The 17,962-nt window shown below is 37.8% G+C and overlaps 2 protein-coding genes across 5 annotated transcripts in view; one reads left to right on the top strand and one right to left on the bottom strand.

Annotated features, from left to right (window-relative positions):
- The window catches only part of CACNA1C (calcium voltage-gated channel subunit alpha1 C), an 833,272-nt gene that overhangs the window by 367,625 nt on the left and 447,685 nt on the right, over positions 1-17,962 (bottom strand).
- On the top strand, positions 11,776-13,647 carry LOC122727990 (mitochondrial fission regulator 1-like). Of its 4 annotated transcripts, none has more exons than XM_043965958.1 (2): positions 11,776-12,790; positions 12,865-13,647. In XM_043965958.1, exon 1 carries the CDS (start codon positions 11,900-11,902, stop codon positions 12,767-12,769), a length of 870 nt encoding a protein of 289 aa, XP_043821893.1. In that variant the 5' UTR covers positions 11,776-11,899; the 3' UTR covers positions 12,770-12,790; positions 12,865-13,647. The 4 variants fall into 4 exon arrangements, with proteins under 4 accessions (XP_043821893.1, XP_043821894.1, XP_043821892.1 ...); XM_043965959.1 differs by having other exon boundaries at positions 11,776-12,810; positions 12,869-13,647; XM_043965957.1 differs by having other exon boundaries at positions 11,776-12,816; positions 12,873-13,647.

Raw genomic sequence — 17,962 nt, 5'->3', positions numbered from 1 at the left:
TCTTTAACCTTACCATATTTCAGTCAGTTTGAAAAAAGGATTTTAATTTCTTTCAAGGTCAGGGAGAGCTAGGGAAGTCTTGGTACCATAGTGGGCAATGGAGAGGATGGTAGCAACTACACCAGGGAGTGATCTATTTACAAGAGCCATAGATAGTTTCTTTCTCCTATGGAGGTTTTTGTTTTTGGAGAGGAAATGACTTATTCAAGGTTCCATTAATAGAAAATGTCAGAGTGGGGTCTTCTGATTCCAAACACAGTGCTCTTTATAGAAGGCGGGACAGAAACCAAGTGCCTGGGGGACTAAGATATTCTTTCCAAATCAAATTTTGACTTTTTATGTAATGGTTCTTGTTGCAAGCCAGTTGAAGCTGGTTGTGAAGAGAAATCCAATTAAATGACTCCAGGAAGCTGTAAACTGTCATAACTTTGGCTCTGTGTATATGTGTGTTTAAATATGACTATTTCTTGTAAAAATGGGCTTGTCCTCTTTGCCAGTCAGCTCAGATGACACAAAGCAGAAGAAGCAATAAAAACTTTGGAGTATGCCATAAAAATGGGTCTGTGTTAAGTCCAAACACTTAGTTATCCTTCTTGGGGAACTGTGACCTCAGTGGTAGATTGGTATTCAACTTCTTTGCTTAGATGAAGGGTATTTTGACTTTTAGGTTAAGGTTTGAGGGATCTGGAACTTGGACTGCTAAGAAGTAAATGGGAAACTAGTTTGACATATTGGACAGATATTCCAAGTCCACATTTACTTTGGTAGACTATAGAAGTAAAGCAGGAAACAAGAAAGACATGGATCTTTTCCATAGCAGGAGGAATGCAAGGCAAAGTTTGGCTCTCTTCCACTAGTGTTACTGAGTTACTCCTTGAGGCTTCAAGGCAATTTTTATGTTTGAGTTGCTAGCTGACAGACATGATATGTGTTCAAAGAAATTCACTCATCTCAGAAGGTGAGCAATAGAGTGGGAAAAGGTCTTCAGAGTTTCCTGGGTATTACTGAACTGTTGTAGGTTTGATTAACAAAAGATGTGAAAATGTGTTGATTAGGCCCTAGGCATAATGGCCTGGAGCAGTCACACAAAAGATAACATTCCTTTTATGAAAAAAGCAGCTGCAGCAGCAGTTAATAACTCCAACAGATGGGAGTAACAGTTCAGTAGAGAAACATCAAACTACACTTTCAGTGGCCAAGAGAATGGCAGTTGTGTTGATGGAGTATAGAAGACAGTCATAGCCAATTGCTAGGAATATGAACATAAATTGTCTGGGAAGTGTTCCCACTAGTGTAGGAGTATGAGAGAGATTGTATCTTCCACATAAGTTGGGGAGGAGGATAGAGTGATTCTACTGTTTGATTTTTCCCTTGTTATTTACTTTGCTATTCTAGCTTAATTAAATATTTTGCTATTTGATTTATGGTTTCTGCTTGGTCTGCTGGTAGAAAAGGTGATAGATAGGGACTCATTTTTGTATGTATAATTGTAGTTACCCTAAATACCCCCACATTAAACCTGGTGTTGCAAAGACTTCTGCAATTTGGTGGGAAGGGAGCACTGTTACAATGTATTGGGTGGTAAAAGAAAAAAGTATCAGTACCCAATAAAAGAAACACTTTCCTGTTAAAATCAAATCACCTCATTAATACTATCAAATACTCTAAGAGTGTACTAATAATATAACATTTGATATGGCTTATTGTTTTCTTTCTGTATAATTACCTATCATGGGGGCGGGGTAATTGGTGTCATAGAAGGAGCATTAAAGTCAGAAAACATAAATTCTAATCATAGTTCTGGCATCATCTTACCAGACCTCATAAAGTGTCTTACTCATAATTTTCTAATCTACTTATCATTGTGTATCATAACAAAGCATGTTCATATCTATCTAATCCACTTACTAGACCATAAGTTCCTTAAGGGAAGAGATCTTGTTTTTTCTAAGATTTGTCTTCTTTAGAACTTATCTTAGTGCTTTGTACATAGCATGTGGTTGATAGATATTTGTTGAATTAAATTGAATCTGTACCACAAGCAGAATCTTGTTTTAATAAATACTATTATATATCTAATATTGGATAACAAAGACATTCCCATATCCTGGAAGACAGCCTTTATTAATTTTTCTTTACTAATATGAATACATTGAATTAGGTTGAATAAGAAAATCTATATAAGAGATTTGTAGAAAAGGCCCTGTTCTTTGAGTAATTTTAATGAAGATGTTAAGCTCTTTGGAGCTAGATTCTGGTATGAAGTGATGCACTTGAACTAGATAAGCTCTCAGGTCCTAACCAACCATATTAAAACAAGTCACATGATTATATCAATACATTTTTAAAAGTCTTTGACACATTTTGGCGATCATGAAGGGACCTTAAGGACCCTCCCACCCTCCCTAGTTTGGCCACCAGCTGGCTAATTTGGTAGACTTTCACTTACCTCCCCTCACTGACATTCTCTCATTTGCCTAATCTCCCTTGCTTTAAGCCTCTAAAAGCCTTGCTTCAGGAGAAAAACCAGTCCATTTTAAAGGGCAACATGTTTGAATATTTTTTTTCCTGATGCTTTATGTTTAATGTCCAAAGACTGGTACTGAAGCTTTTTCATTTAAGGAGATCACACAATCTAGATTTTAAGCATCACAGTTTAGAAGACTAGTTTACATTAAAAACTTCAAAGCATAGGGAAGAATGGTCATTTTCATGTGATAAAAAGTATATATCTAAAACCAACAGCTAATATTTACCATGGTGAAAGTCTAGAAGCTTTCCCAATAAATACAGGAGTAAGGCAAGAATGTCCCTTTTACCCATTATAATTTGACATAATTCTAGAATTGCTGGCATACCAATGAGAAAGGGCATAAACACAGGCAAAATGGAGAAAAGATTTGTTTTACTTAGAAAACTCCAGAGAAACTAAGGTAATTAAAGAATTTCAACTAAGTAGCAAAATACAAAATAAACCGACAAAACAATAGCATTTCTTTAAAGCAATAATAATATAGCAAGATGCAGAAGGAAATTATAAAGGGAAGTCTCATTCAAAAATAGCTCCACATGCATAAAATAGCTGCAAATTAACCTAACAAAGCACACTCAATACTTATATAGCTACAATTATAAAAGACTATTTAAAGACAAATTTTAAAATCCCTTAAAAAATTGCAAAAATATTTAGCCATCTGAATGAGTTTATTGGATGAGTTCCAGCTTGTCTCTCTTGTAATATGTTGTCTTAATAGAGTTCTACCCCAAGAGGCACTAACTACGTTTCTGCTATTTAGATTGAAAGAAGACCCATCCTCTTCCCCAGTAATCCATCTGATACAAGAACCCCAAACATCAGGCTTTTGTCTTGTTTTCCCAATCCTTTTCATAAGGAAGGAGCTTTCTCTAAACATTTGGAACTTTCCTGATGTTATTCTTGGGACCCTTCTTTCTTCTGTCACTGGCACTGGAGAATTCAGGTTTCTTTTGTCTTTCAGAAGGCACTATGGCCTTTAAAGTGAGCTGCAGAGCTTTGAGGGGAAAACAGATAAAAAGCTTAGCATCCCAAATGAGGATGGCTTTAAGCTCTCAGCTCAAAGACCTGATAAATGCATCTAAAGTCAGTGCTCTGACTAGCTAAAAGTTAAAACTGACTGCTAAAAGTAAAATAGTGACAGGAAAGGACACTGTTTCCTGCATTCAAGGGCTAAGTTTCCCATTCAGTTTGCACACAGAACTTAGCACCACAAGCCTAGGAAAAACTTGGGAAATTGTTTAAGCCCATTTTTGATCACCCACCTTTCTTTTTATTAATGGCTCTCTTCCCCTGTGACAGGTGCCCGGGACCTTCAAGCTACACTCCAGCTAATAAAGGTCCCCCAGTGTATCACCTTGTCTGGACCCACCCTTTTCATCTTTGGCCCTTGTTCATAAAACATACCTGTCCTGTCCATTCCCTGAAGGGCCTATTTTCTGCCATACAATTTATTAACATGATAGTGGCATCATTCATGCTTTTAAAGTGTCATTCAAACCACACTCTCTAAGAGCCTACTGTGTGAAGTACAATGCTAAACTCTGGAGGGGATTTTAAAAGTCCTGATGGTAGTCATTTTGTCACAAGGAGCTTTCAGGCTACAAATAAATACAATACAGATTAGAATATATGAAGCAGCCATAAGAAGTATAAAGTCCCAGGTGATCAGATAAGAGAAAAATTCCTTTCAGTTAAAAGGATCAAGGAAGGCTTCAGGGAAGAAGTGACATTTGAACCAGGGCTCAAAGAATGTATGGAAGTTGGGGTGAGGGACTTGGGACTTTTCACAATGCTTGTTTTCTCTCATTCTTCCTTTTGCCCAAGCAGGCAGCCTCTTTCTATCCTGAGAATCCCCTGAGGTTCCCTTGAGGGTCCCAGGAGAGTTCAAGCACCAGGCTTAGGCCTAGAAAGAGGTAACTTGTATAATTTGGTTTCAGAGGCTCCATTGAAGGCTCCATTTCTCTTTTCTCTCCTAATATTTTCCCTTCATTTAGCTGATGTTAAAGTTAGAGTTTCCTTCCTTCATCTAAACCTTTAACCCTCTCCAAATACAAATCCTTCTAGAAGGAGTCACACTTCAAAATAACATGTTAGGGTTAATAACAGTTTCACTGAGGCAGAATTTTTCATAGTGCCTGGTATCTAGTTCCATGTTGTTCAGTTGTTTCGGTTGTGTCTGACTTCATGACCCCATTTGGAAGTTTTCTTAGCAAAGATACTGGAGTGACTTGGCATTTCCTTCTCCAGCTCATTTTACAGATGAGGAACTGAGGAAAACAGGGTTAAATGACATGTCCAGGGTCACATAGCCCCTAAGTGTCTGAGGCTGTATCTGAATTCAGGTCTTCCTGACTTCAGGCCTAACATTCCACATGCTCCTCCATCTAGTTACATACCTCTGTTAATTATGGGCATAAGGACTTATTTTACTTCTTAGGATTTTATAATATGAATGCTCTCCTTCCTTACCCTGGGGAATGTAAATGAATGAATATTGAAGGGATGTATATAAATACAGATTTATATATGACCATATCAATGAATAACTTGGTTTATTCCTTTGTCAGAATCTTTTTATACTAGTCATTTGTCCTCCTCTTTCCTATAGACATTGAGTTGTATTTCATTTTCAGAATCCCAAAGACTTTCAAGACAATAAGAACAATAATTCAAGGTTAGTCTCTTGACACTTGCCAGATTACTGAAGATAGAACTTCTTGGGAAGAAGATTCACATCTCAGTTAACTGACTTGTATCCTATGTGTGTTATTGATTACTTCTTGCTTTCCTCTCTAAAACTAGCCAAGCAACCCCCCCCCCAATAATTAGCAATTATCAGGTAAACAAGGGGAAAAGTCCTGTCACATACTCCCTTAGCCTATAAGCAAATTACTGTGTTCAGATACTAGAGCATAGATCAAGAAGTGGAGATAACAGGCTCCCTGCTCCCCAAACTTTGACTCCCCCAAAGAGAGAATGAGTATCTCTAACATGTCAGTGACATTTCCTATACAAAAATGGAAACTTGGGAAGTCATCTCTGAAGCTGCCACACCACACACATCTGGGGAACAGCCACACAGCTGTTCCAACCTGGATGCAGATTTGAAGGTTTGCCTGCATCCGGCTCCATTTCATAGCTATTGCTAGGGGACGAATTCCTAACCAAACGATGGAGAGAGGTGACTGCAAAAAATAAAATCAATTATAGGATCAAAAGATCATAGATTTAGAACTGGAATGTATCTTAGAAGGTCATCAGGCCCAACTCTTTCATTTTATAGGTGAGGAAACTGGGGCATATAGAAAGGTTAAGTAATTTACCCAGAATCACACGACTATTATGTTTCTGAGTCAGGATCCAAACTCAGGTAGGATCTCATAAATTATGTTGTTATTTTTTAAATAGAGGCAGAAAAAGCTTTTGACTAAATCCAGCACTCATTTATGTCAAAAACACTAAAAACCATAGCATGGCCCTTTTACAAAACATAATCAGAAGCATTCATCTGAAACCAAAAGCAAACATTATTTGTAATGGAGAAATACTGCAAGCTTTTTCAATAAGTTTAGGAGTAAAAGCAAAGTTTTCTCCCCCACCTTCACTATTATTTGACATAGTGCTAGAAATGCTTATTAGCTAATAAGACAAGAGAAAGAAACTAAGAATAAAAATAAGCAAAGAGCAGGAAAATATCCCTATTTATAGATACTATGATGGTTTACAAAGAATATGGAGAAAATCCTTCAGCAAAGCAGCAGGATACAAAATAAATCCACAAAAATCATCAACATTTCTGTATTACTAACAGATGCCAGAAGAGAGAGAAAGAGAAATTTCATCTAAAACAATTGCAAATTTTATAAAGGTTTTGACTACATGAAATTGACAATCTTTTGCATGTTCTAGAATAAAACTGGGAAACATCCTTGTAGCAAATATTTCTGATAGGGTCTGATAGTCAAGATATCTAGGCAATTAACAGAAATATATAAGACCAAAGGTCATTCCCCAATACATCAGTAGGTCAAAGGATATGAACAATTCTTTTTTGTTTGTTTGTTTTTTGCAGGGCAGTGAGGGTTAAGTGACTTGCCCATGGTAACACAGCTAGTGTCAAGTGTCTGAGGCCAGCTTTGAACTCAGGTCCTCCTGAATCCAGGGCCAGTGCTTTATCCACTACACCACCTAGCTGCCCCCAGAATTGCACACTAATACCAAATATATTAAAGAATGCTCCAAATCACTAATAATAAAAACAACAACAAAAGCAAACCAAAATAGCCCAGGAAATTGACAAAGATAACAAAAGATGATGGAAAGACAGGCACACTCAATGAAATGTTGGTAGAACTATGAATAGGCTCAACCACTCTGGAAAGCAATTTGAAATTCTGCTAAGAAGGTGACTTTTAAATGTCTATACCCCTAGACTTAGACATCCCACTGCTAGGACTATACAGCAAAGAGGTCAATGACAGAAAGAAAAACACTGACACATAACCAAGATATTTATTATACTGTTTTTTTAGTGGTAAAAAATTGAAAAAAAAAGAAGATTCCCTTTGGGGAATGGGTAGATATGTTGTAGTGTGTTGTGGTGCCTGAAAATAATGAAATATTACTTTGTTGTAAGAAATGATGATTAGAGAGATTTATTCAAAGACTTAAATGAATTGGAATAAAGAACAAAAAAACCCAACAACAATGCATACAGTCGGATGTGACAGTGTAAGCTGAAAGAACAATGGTTAATAATTACCACCCTCCTCAGATCTTTCATATCACTTTGGCAAATCTCTAAAGGATTCATCAGGTGATATTATATGTTAGAGTTTTTGCCTTTTCCTCTAGTTGACTATAAACTCCTTGAAGGCATAACCAATATCTTATTTAGGTGTTGTATCTCCCCAAGCATAGTGCTCTCTGCACATGGTGGATGCTGAATAAATGTGTGTTCTCTTTGTATAAGTTGTGTTTGTTTTGTTTTGGTTTTGTATTAGTTCTCCCTCCAGAGCACCTTTCCATCTTGTTTTTTTTTTATATTCAAGATCCTTTGGTAACAGGATATTAGATACCCAACACCCCTTCCTGCAGCTCTCTATATTTCATAGCTGGGATATTCGGAAGGCATCCCCCATTCAATGGTCATAACCATTTTTGTTAAAAAAAATAAACGTCCCCCAAACCTGGGGGAAGTGAAGGTAATAATAATAATAATAAAAGTGCCATTCCATTAATGAGAGAACAAATCCCCCTTAGAACAACCAATCAAGCTCCTCAGAAGGCAGCGAGCTTAAGGAAGTGTGCTTCACTAAATGAATATGGCCAATAGTTTTGGGGTAGCATCAACCCAACTCAAGAGATGATGTGAAAATTTGAGCTCCACAGCTTGGGTTCCAGTACAGCCATTTTGCATGCGATTGTGAACATTTCCATGCTTGAATCTTCTGCAAAAGTATCACATTTCCTTTCATCCCCTTGTCCCTGGGACACCATTCAGTGGAATTATTTTTAGCCAAGACACTAAACAACCAAGAAGGAAGCAGCAAATCTGTCTCACAGAAGATGAAAATAATCCCCTGTCCTCACGACTCCTGTCCCTTGTGTGTTCTTTATGTCTTCCTTTTTTTTTGCATCCTTTTTTCTTTCTTGTTTCTGTCTTCCTCTTCCTCCCTTCTCTCCTTTATTTATCTCTTTCCTCTAAATCTCTTTACATTTTCACCTTTCCTTACTTCCTCCTGTTTCTCTCTCCTATTTAATTCCTCACTTTCTGTCTTTTCTCCTTATCTTTAGCTCTACAATATTTTTTCTCTTCTCTCTGTCTTCCATTGTCTCTCTAGCTACTCTCTTTTCTTATCCCTCTCTTTCTGTCTTGTTACTTTTTTTTACTACCTTCCCCTTTCCACTTCTTTCTCAATTAATTTGCCTCCTTCTCTAATCTCCACAGAGTAAATGTCTCCATTCCAATTATGTATATTCAGCATGTCATGTACCATTTTTTTGAGTATCAGGATTTCTTTCCATGGAGACTTTTCTTTAACAAAAAACACACAACAATAAAAAACCTAACATTTTTGCTGATGTGCTTAAAGTGAAAAAGCACTAAGGCTCTGGGCACTATCATCTTGTGATACTGATAATGCTATTAAAGAAACCCAAGACATTGTTACAGACTGAGAGTATGAGACTGCATAATGAGTCCAAGTCTCTACAGAAATGCTTTTATCTCAGGCAATCCTGCCTAATGGAGAGCAGAGGACACTGGGAGGGAGACAGTGTGGTGAGTTCCACTCCTGACTCAATCCCTGGGTACTACTTGTGGTGACCTAGGGTAAACTACTTAGAATAATACAATGCTGAATCTGTAATGGAATTTAAAGATAATTCCCTCACTTTATCGACAAGGAAATAAACCCAGAGAGATGCCCGTTTTATGGCAATCCTTTCTGGACCCTTTTGTTGTCAACACTTTCTTCCCTCAAATAATCAAGTGTGTGCTTATCTATTCATATGTTGTTTCCCTTCCTCCGCACTCCCCCTATAAACTCCTTGAGAACAAATACTGCTCCCCTCCAACTCTGTTTTTTCTTTATATCTCTATAAGTGCCTGGTACATAGTAGGCATTTAATAAATGCTTGTTGGATTTGGATGCTATATGAGATTTAGGATTAGAGTCCAAATCTCTTGATTCCTAGTCCAATGCAGTTTCTACTACAATAGGATTATAGATTTAGAGATTTTAGAATTTAATCTATCCCCCTCCCCCAAGAAACTAAGATAAGAAAACTAAGGTCTAGAGAATTTAGGTAACTTGTTTCACATAGGTAGCGAGTAATGGAATTAGAATTTGAACTCTGGTCCTATGATACCAAATTTGATAACTTCTATTTCTTACTCTATGACTTAGTTTTCCTATAAGTCAAATAGTGTTCAAAATGCCTTTCTCCTTTCTAAACTATACCATTAAGCACATTGAGATAAAAGACATGATAGTATGGAAAGAGCCAGAGACTTGGAATAACCCTCCCACCCAAAACCTGGACTTGAATCCTGGCTCTACCACTGGGATAGTCATTTAACTTTGTTAAGTTTAAACCTTTTTTATCCTCATTCATAAAATGAAGACAAAATGTTTGTAGTCTCCTAGGGCCGATGGTCAATAAATGAATGCATACAGGCTCCTTTGAATTTGACCCTATTATTGTGTTGTTATGAGATGAAGTATAGGATTTGTAATTTTTCAGTCAAAAGACTCCTTAATTTGGATAAATGCTCTCCATGACCATTATATTTATTTCTATCTTCATCGTGTTATCTCTGTTCTATATGGAGTGTAAGTTCTAAAGTAAGACTCAATACCTAAACATGAGATAATGGAGGAGATTTTGACAGCTCATTTGTCTAGGGCCTAAGTTATATTCAGTGTTCTGAGAAAACAGTTGTTGAGTTAAGTCTGCCTCAGTGTTTTGAAACAACAGTTGCTCATTTGCAGATGACATACAGAACTTTGAAGGGAACAAAGGACAAAGTCTGCTTCAGTGTCTTGTGTTTCTATGATTCATTGGCATATGAATAATTAGATAACTCTGAGGTTAATGACTGGATAAATAGGAACACTAGAACTATTTTATGATTTTAGGACAAATGTACTTTACCTGATTATGGTTTTAGGACAGAAGATGATAATTTAGTTACTAACTATAAGAGAAAGTGAAATCTTTCACAGGGGAGGACCAGGAAAACAGAGCAGTAAAAAAGAGACTTCAGTTCAGAGCTTTTTTTGTGTGGGGCAATGGGGGTTAAGTGACTTGCCCAGGGTCACACAGCTAGTAAGTGTCAAGTGTCTGAGGTCGGATTTGAACTCAAGTACTACTCCTGAATCCAGGGCCGGTGCTTTATCCACTGCACCCATCTAGCTGCCCCCCAGAGTTTTGTTAAAGAGAGATCCTCTCTCTCCTCTCTCTCTCTCTCTCTCTCTCTCTCTCTCTCTCTCTCTCTCTCTCTCTCTTTCTCTCTCTTTCTCCCTCTCTCCCTCTCTCCCTCCCTTCCTCCTCCCCCCCCCCTCCATTATTACTTGTTACCAGGTATATTCAGCTGGCAAAAAAAGAGAAGGAAGAAGAAGAATATGAAGAAAAGGTACTTCTCTGAAGTTACCACTTATCACTTCTGAGATGTAGAGGAAAAAGAATAATGAAAAGGAGCAGAGTTGGAAAGGGTTTTGCCAATCTTTAGACAAAAATCATTGAATTTTTATGAACAATTACTGAGACATAAAGAATATACTGGAGTCTAAACTTCTGGAGTTGTAAGTTGCCCTGGTCACATGTATTCCCTACAAGTGAGTCTCACTTGGCTGGAATTTTAGGTATATGCCCATTCTCCCCATGAATATTAATGTGCATTAGTAAGAGAGCATGATCTGAGTTTATGGTTGAAATATTATGTAAATATTATGTATTTACTTTGCATTTTCAGTTTATGTTTTGGTTAAGGTTAATTAATAGTGGCTGATTTCTTAATGTTAAATTCACTACTTAGGGCTCATGAACCACAATTTTAGTAGAGATAGTCAATAATAAGGGTCACCCCTAGGACTGTGAGAGTAGTTAGTTTTAGCAGTCACCCTCTTTTTGGGGAAACCATTACAGAGGCAAATTGAAGGGAAAAGAGTAAGAGGCAGAGAAAGAATGAGTTCCCCTGGGGAGGTAGGTGAGCAAAGGAGGGGCAACAATAGAATTCCCCTACAAACAAGTAATCCCTTTTTACTCACCTCTCACAAGATCTAACTTTGGAAAGGGTGTCACAGGTCAAACGTTGTAACCAATGCCAAAAACCTCAAAACATATGTTACCTCCCACTCTCCACGGGATAGAGCTACAAAGAAGCAGTATTCTGAAAAGGGTATACAATTGAACTAGATTAATTCAGTCCAATACAGTAAAATTCTTTATCATTTTATTATTTTCATTCCTTTCCAGTCAATTCAATTTTTTTTTTTACTGACTCAAGTGTCTATTGAGCATATTCGATGTCCTATTGTTCCTGTGAAGAGTACAATAGAAGTAGAGGATGTTGTTCCTGCCCTCAAGGAAGTTATAGTTTTATTGGGGGAGACAAGACTCTTGGAGTTTGGCTTTAAGGAAATGAGTGCTTTGACTGCCCGGTGGTAGAATCCTGGGGGGAAGGATTCTAAATCTATTCTGTTGGTACTGTCTTTAAAGAGTAGGTAGGGGGGGCCGCGTCCGGGCGATTAAGGGAGGAGGAGGCGTGAGTTAGAGAGACCTGCTGTTCCCAAAGATGGCCTGACATGAAGAAGCCCTCCAAGCCCTGGCAGGTGGGAGCCAGCTGTGATACCGGAGATGGAAACGGATTCCACTATCCCACTCTGGCAGAACAAACCACATGGAGCTGCTAGAAGCGTAGTGAGGAGGATTGGGACTAACCTGCCCTTGAAGCCATGTCCTCGGGCATCCTTTCAGACACTGCCCAACGTCTCTGACCTATATCTGAGCGATGTGCCCCCTGTCCCTACTTTGGCTGATATTGCCTGGATAGCAGCAGATGAAGAGGAAACCTATGCTCGAGTCAGGAGTGACACCCGGCCCTTGCGGCATAAGTGGAAGCCCAGCCCACTGTTCGTCATGCAGCGCAATGCCTCAGTGCCCAACCTTCGAGGGCAGGAGGAGAAGCTCCTGGCCTTGAAGAAGCCTGGCCTACCAGCCCTCAGCCGAACCACTGAACTACAAGATGAGTTAAGTCACCTACGCAGCCAGATTGCCAAGATTGTGGCAGCAGATGCAGCTTCGGCTTCATTAACACCAGATTTCTTATCTTCAGGAAGTTCCAATGTCTCTTCTCCCTTACCTTGTTTTGGATCCTCATTCCACTCTACAACTTCCTTTGTCATTAGTGACATCACAGAGGAGGCTGAGTTAGAAGGTCCTGAGCTTCCATCGGTTCCCATACTTTGTTCTGCCAGCTCTGAATGTTGTAAAACTGACTCCAAAGCTGCCTGCAGCTTGGCTGAAGATGAGGACTGTGTGTCTCTCTCAAAGGCTAGCAGCTTTGCAGACATGATGGGCATCCTGAAGGATATTCACCGGATGAAGCAGAGCCAAGACCTGAATCGGAGCTTGATGAAGGAAGAAGACCCTGCTGTCCTCATTTCCGAGGTGTTGAGGAGAAAGTTTGCTCTGAAGGAAGAGGATATCAGCATGAAAGGAAACTGATGACCCTTTCTGTGGAGCCATGTATGTATATATATATATATATATATATATATATATATATACACATATATATATATATGTGTATGTATATATATGTATATATATATGGCCCTTTCTCTCTAAGCTGTCTCACAACAGATACTTCTGCCTTGCAGTTAGAAATGTCCTTCCACGATGGAAAACACGGACAGGCTAGAAATGGGGAGAAGAGAAAAGCTGAACTGCTTCCCCACACTTCAAACTTTAGCAAAACTTTTAAGGACAGTGTTCTCAAAAAAAAAAAAAACTGAGTTGAGGGTTTGCAGATAATCAGTCGTGTTGCTTTACATTGAAGAAGATGGGAGTTTTTGTTTTCCTCCTCCTGTGAAAGTAGGCCCCAGCCCGATGACTAGCTTCACTGCACTATCTAGCCAGCTCCTGGTCTCACTGGGCACATGCAGTGTGGCCCTCAGGCTCAGCTGCTTCCTTGCAGGGGATCAGGGAGTTGGGGAGCCCCAAGGTCTTCTCAACACCAGTCATAAACCAACACTTGTCCCCTGTGCTCAGGTCTCCAGCAGGTCCCGTGGCTCCAGCTTATGAATAGGCTGCTGCTGGCAGGCCAGGGCTGGGTTTTGGGTTTTTTTTCCTTCTTAAACACATTTTGTAATACTGTAAAGAAACCAAATCCTTCCATTACCCCCCAGGATCCTTGTGGCCTCCTCATTGCTATGGCATTGATGTCTTGTTCCACTGCCATTGAGGGATCTCAGTGAGGAAGAGGGGAGGGGGCTGTGCTTCATTTGGGGCCATTTTTCCTCATACCTGAACCCCTGTTAGGTCATGCCAAAGTCCTCACCCAACACACTTAATGCATGACCCAGCCTTCCTTGGGACCTCTTCAGTAAAGGTGTGTGCACGTGTGTGTGGTCTGTTTGGGTTGAAGCACTACCTGGTATTAAAGAAAGTTTTTGAGTGGAAAAAAAAAAAAGAGTAGGTAGGGAAAAGATAGTGCTGCTTTTTTGGTAAGTGGATGGCAAATCCTTGTAAATTATATCAAAATGTTGGTCAATTGAGCTATAGAAGTGGCAACTAGATAATTTTATGCTTTCCCATTATTTTTTCTCTATTCTACTTGCCCTTAATGAACAATTACCTTTCTAGCCAGGAGCAGTGTGCTTGTAACTAGTAATGTTCAGTCTTTTTTCCTTTCCTTTCCTTCTCTTTCTCTTCTTAATATTGAATAATTATTTGTGTGGTGGTTTAATCAGCTAATTATGAATGTGTTCAAGTACCTTTAAAAGGAAGAATCACTTTGTTTACTTACTGATAATTAAATTAGCTGCATTTGATTCCTGTTTTGGGAGATTTATGGACATTTTATTTTTCTATCTGGTAAAATCGAAAGATTAAAGTATAATTATTGATAGATTTCCCCATGAAGATTAATAGAGGACATTTCATTCATTGCTAAGCCATCTATGTGTTAGCAAGTACGTAACTAAATTCAGGTGATTTGTTATTATGCCCATCCACTTGGGCTTAAAAACATTTAAAAAAAAACACAACTTTTCCCTCTCCTTTAGCCTTCATATTTCAGCAACTGTAAAGTCCCATCACTTTACCCCTGCAATATCTTTTGAATTTATGTTCTCCTTAATATCCCTGACACCATACCATTTCAAGCCTTATTACTTATGGCTTGAAATGTCATAATAGAGCTGCCTAACGGATTTACCCATTCATTACCAATTTCTCCCACTTCCAATCCATCTTTCACCCTATTGCCCTCATGATCATTCTAATTCAATGATCTGATTAGATTGCTTCTTCCATTCCCATTATCACATTTAGATAAACTACAAATTCCACTTATCAGTCATATAGCCATGGACTAATCATTTAATCTCTCTGAGACTCAGTTTCCTCATTTGTAATATGGGCATAATAATACTTTCACTACCTTCCTCCCAGAGGTTGGTTGGTTGGTTTGCTTTTTGAGGCTCAGATAAGTATGTAAAAGCTTCTTTTATATGTTTAGTTCACAGTGTAGTGTTTGAGATATAGTAAGCCTTTAATAAAGGCTTATTGACTGACTTTGCAATACTCTGTTACTATTAAATCATATTACTCACTGCCCCCTTTTCTTGTCTTGTTCTTTCCTTTCTGCATGGGAGCCATGCTTGGAAATAATTTCTTTTTACTGGAAATCAAAGGAATGCCCATCAATTGGGGAATGGCTAAACAAGCTGTGGTATCTAATTGTGATGGAATATTATTGTACTATAAGAAATGACAAGCAGGATGATTTCAGAAAGACCTGGAAAGACTTGTATGAACTGATTACAGTGAAGTGAGCAGAACCAAGAGAATGTTGTTCACAGAGACAGCAATATTGTTTGATGAAGAACTATGAATGACAACTATTCTCAGCAATACAATGATTCAAGACAATCCCAAAGGACTAATGATAAAGCATACTATCCACCTTCAAAGGAAAACTGATATTGACTGAACACAGACTGAAGCATGCTGTTTTTCACTTTCTTTCATTTTTTTCTTTTATTCAAGTTTTCTTATACAAAATGACTAATATGGTGATGTTTTACATAATTACACATGTATAACCTATAACTGCTTACCACCTCAAGGAGGAGTGGGGGGCGGTAGGGAGGGAAGGAAGGAGGGATAGAATTTGGAACTCAGAAATTTAAATAAAAATGTTTATTATTTTAAAAACAAAAATTTATTTTCACCTTCAACTCTGTCTTTTAAAAATCTCTCTTTTCTAAATGCCCAATTTAGGTCGGTCCCATGTTCTCCAATACATTTCCCCTGAGCCTCCCATGTAAAAAATGATCTCTTCCTCCTTGGAATTTCAATGGAACTTTGTATGAGTCTCTACTCTTTCCTATATTTTTTTGTATACTTATATATACATACATACACACATACATATACACATACATACATTTATTTGTATACTTATCTCCCTCTCCCCCCCTTTGATTATAAATTTCTTGAAGGCAAGGATTATATTTGTGGAATTTAATTGAAATAGTAGAATTTTTCAAGATGAGCTATGAGAAAGAAGGGCACTTATTGGCAGTGATGGAGAAGAATAAAATTAAGATATCTAGAAAGATTTTACTTGCTGCCCTTTGTTTGATATCTTTTTCAAATCCAGAGTACAGTTTCCAATCATCTTCCATTTTCCCTAGTGGTTTCCATCAAATCTACAGGAGATAATTGGGGTAACCAAGAGATTAATAATCTGATATCTCAAGTTCTAAATCCTGCTTTGCCATTAACTTGCTGTGGGATTTCAGTAAATTTGCTTTCCTTCTCTCTGTTTCAACTTCCTCATTTATAAAGCAAGTCTTTTAAAACTCACTTACTTACTAAAAAGAGGCAGTGTATGGTAGTGCATAGAGAGCTGCTTTGGGAGTCAGAAGGACCTTAGTTGAAGGCCTACTCCTTACTCATGATGGTTATATGTATGTATGACCCTGACGAATCAGTTAAGAGGGCATCTTACTCCCTAGGCAAGTCACAGAATATTTTTGATTTTTCATTGGTAAAGAGTATTTTTTTTTACCAAATAAAATTTTTTCAAATGAATGAAATTATGGGGGCAGCTAGGTGGCACAGTGGATAAAGTACCGGCTCTAGATTCAGGAGGACATTAGTTCAAATCCAGCCTCAAACACTTGACACTTAAACTAGCTGTGTTACTCTGGGCAAGTCACTTAACCCTCATTGCCCTGCAAAAAAACCCCCCAAAAACAAAAAACAAAAAAACCCAAATCAATGAAATCACAAGTCTAGACATACATGTATGCACACCTACATAGACATATATACATGTACACAAGATATATACATGTATATGCATATAATTTCATATATACTGTGCTTTTAAAATTATTTGTTGCTAAACTTCATTTCCTAAAATTATTACTACTTATATATTAATGGCTATTGCACCTGTTTTGGCAGTATTTATTATTAATTAATATCATATATACCAGTAAAGAATTGACCACTCTGGCAGTTAGCACACAGAGGTAGGAAGAAAAGTCCTAGAAACTCTGGAAGAGACAGAACATGGTCTCAAGGCCTGCATACCCCTAAGCCAGAGAGTGAGCAGAAAGGGCAAGAAGAGAGCAAAAGAAGAGAGCAAAAAAAATAAAAAGGTGACCCTGGTGTGGCCAGGGGTTTTATCCTCCTTAGATAGAAGCAGGTCGCCATACCTTGATCTAAGCTAATTGGCTATAGCATTGGTTCCATTGATTGACATGACTTAAGGGTAGTCAAAATAGTATACAAAATTCCTGTGTCTTGGTGTGTTTCTTCCCCTAGCTAAGCAAAAGAATCAATCTGCATTCCTTTTGTTTCCCTTGGCTCATCCCAGGCAGGGGTTGAACGTTCTGGGATGAGGGGGAGATAGCAACTAAGCCAATGTCTAGATCTTTCCTAGAAATCTGTTATTAATAAGTATTTTCTCATAATACATATAATCACATATATGTATAACACATATAATTAATATGCGTATCATAAAAGATATACATATATAATCACATATACATGATATACACATATGATTATCACATGAATGTTGAGACATACACACTTATAGAACATGTGCATATATTGTACAAATACATATGTATGCAATCTTAGGTAAATCTGTGTTGTACACACATGTATGAGTACATATATGCATATATATGCACACATGTTGAGTATATATGTATTTGTATAATGACAGATCTGTAAAATAGATTTTTCCATAGAAATGCCTGAAAAGACCTTTGCAAAGAAAATTATATATATATATATGTAATAGAAAACAAAATTATGTTGTAGGAATCTATATAATTTATTACATATGTGGGGATCCCCCCAACACACACAAAGTTCTAATGTAATTTTTAAACCTTAAGCATTATAACTTAGGTTGCAGGTATGAAAGAAAAATAATTCTGAATGGCATTTAAAGGCAACCTGAATTTTTCTTTCATGGCTGCTGTTCTATTGGCCACAGGATAGAAGTGTGCATTTTGTTTGTTTTTCTATCACAAAATTTTAAAGAACATTTGTGTGAAATTGTAGAATAGCCCTGGACTTTGATTAAATCTGTCTTGCCATGCCATTCAGACTGTTTCTATAATTTATACAATTTAAGTTTAATGACTTGTGGAAGCAGGACCC

The sequence above is a fragment of the Dromiciops gliroides genome, chromosome 5 (genome assembly GCF_019393635.1).
Source record: "Dromiciops gliroides isolate mDroGli1 chromosome 5, mDroGli1.pri, whole genome shotgun sequence".
NCBI classification, from domain to species: domain Eukaryota; kingdom Metazoa; phylum Chordata; class Mammalia; order Microbiotheria; family Microbiotheriidae; genus Dromiciops; species Dromiciops gliroides.
Note: the sequence above shows the minus strand (reverse complement) of the source record. Positions and strands in the feature narration are given on the sequence as shown.

Coding starts and splice junctions, on each gene's coding strand:
- LOC122727990 (XM_043965958.1), top strand. CDS start 11,900: ATGGAAACGGATTCCACTATCCCACTCTGGCAGAACAAACCACATGGA.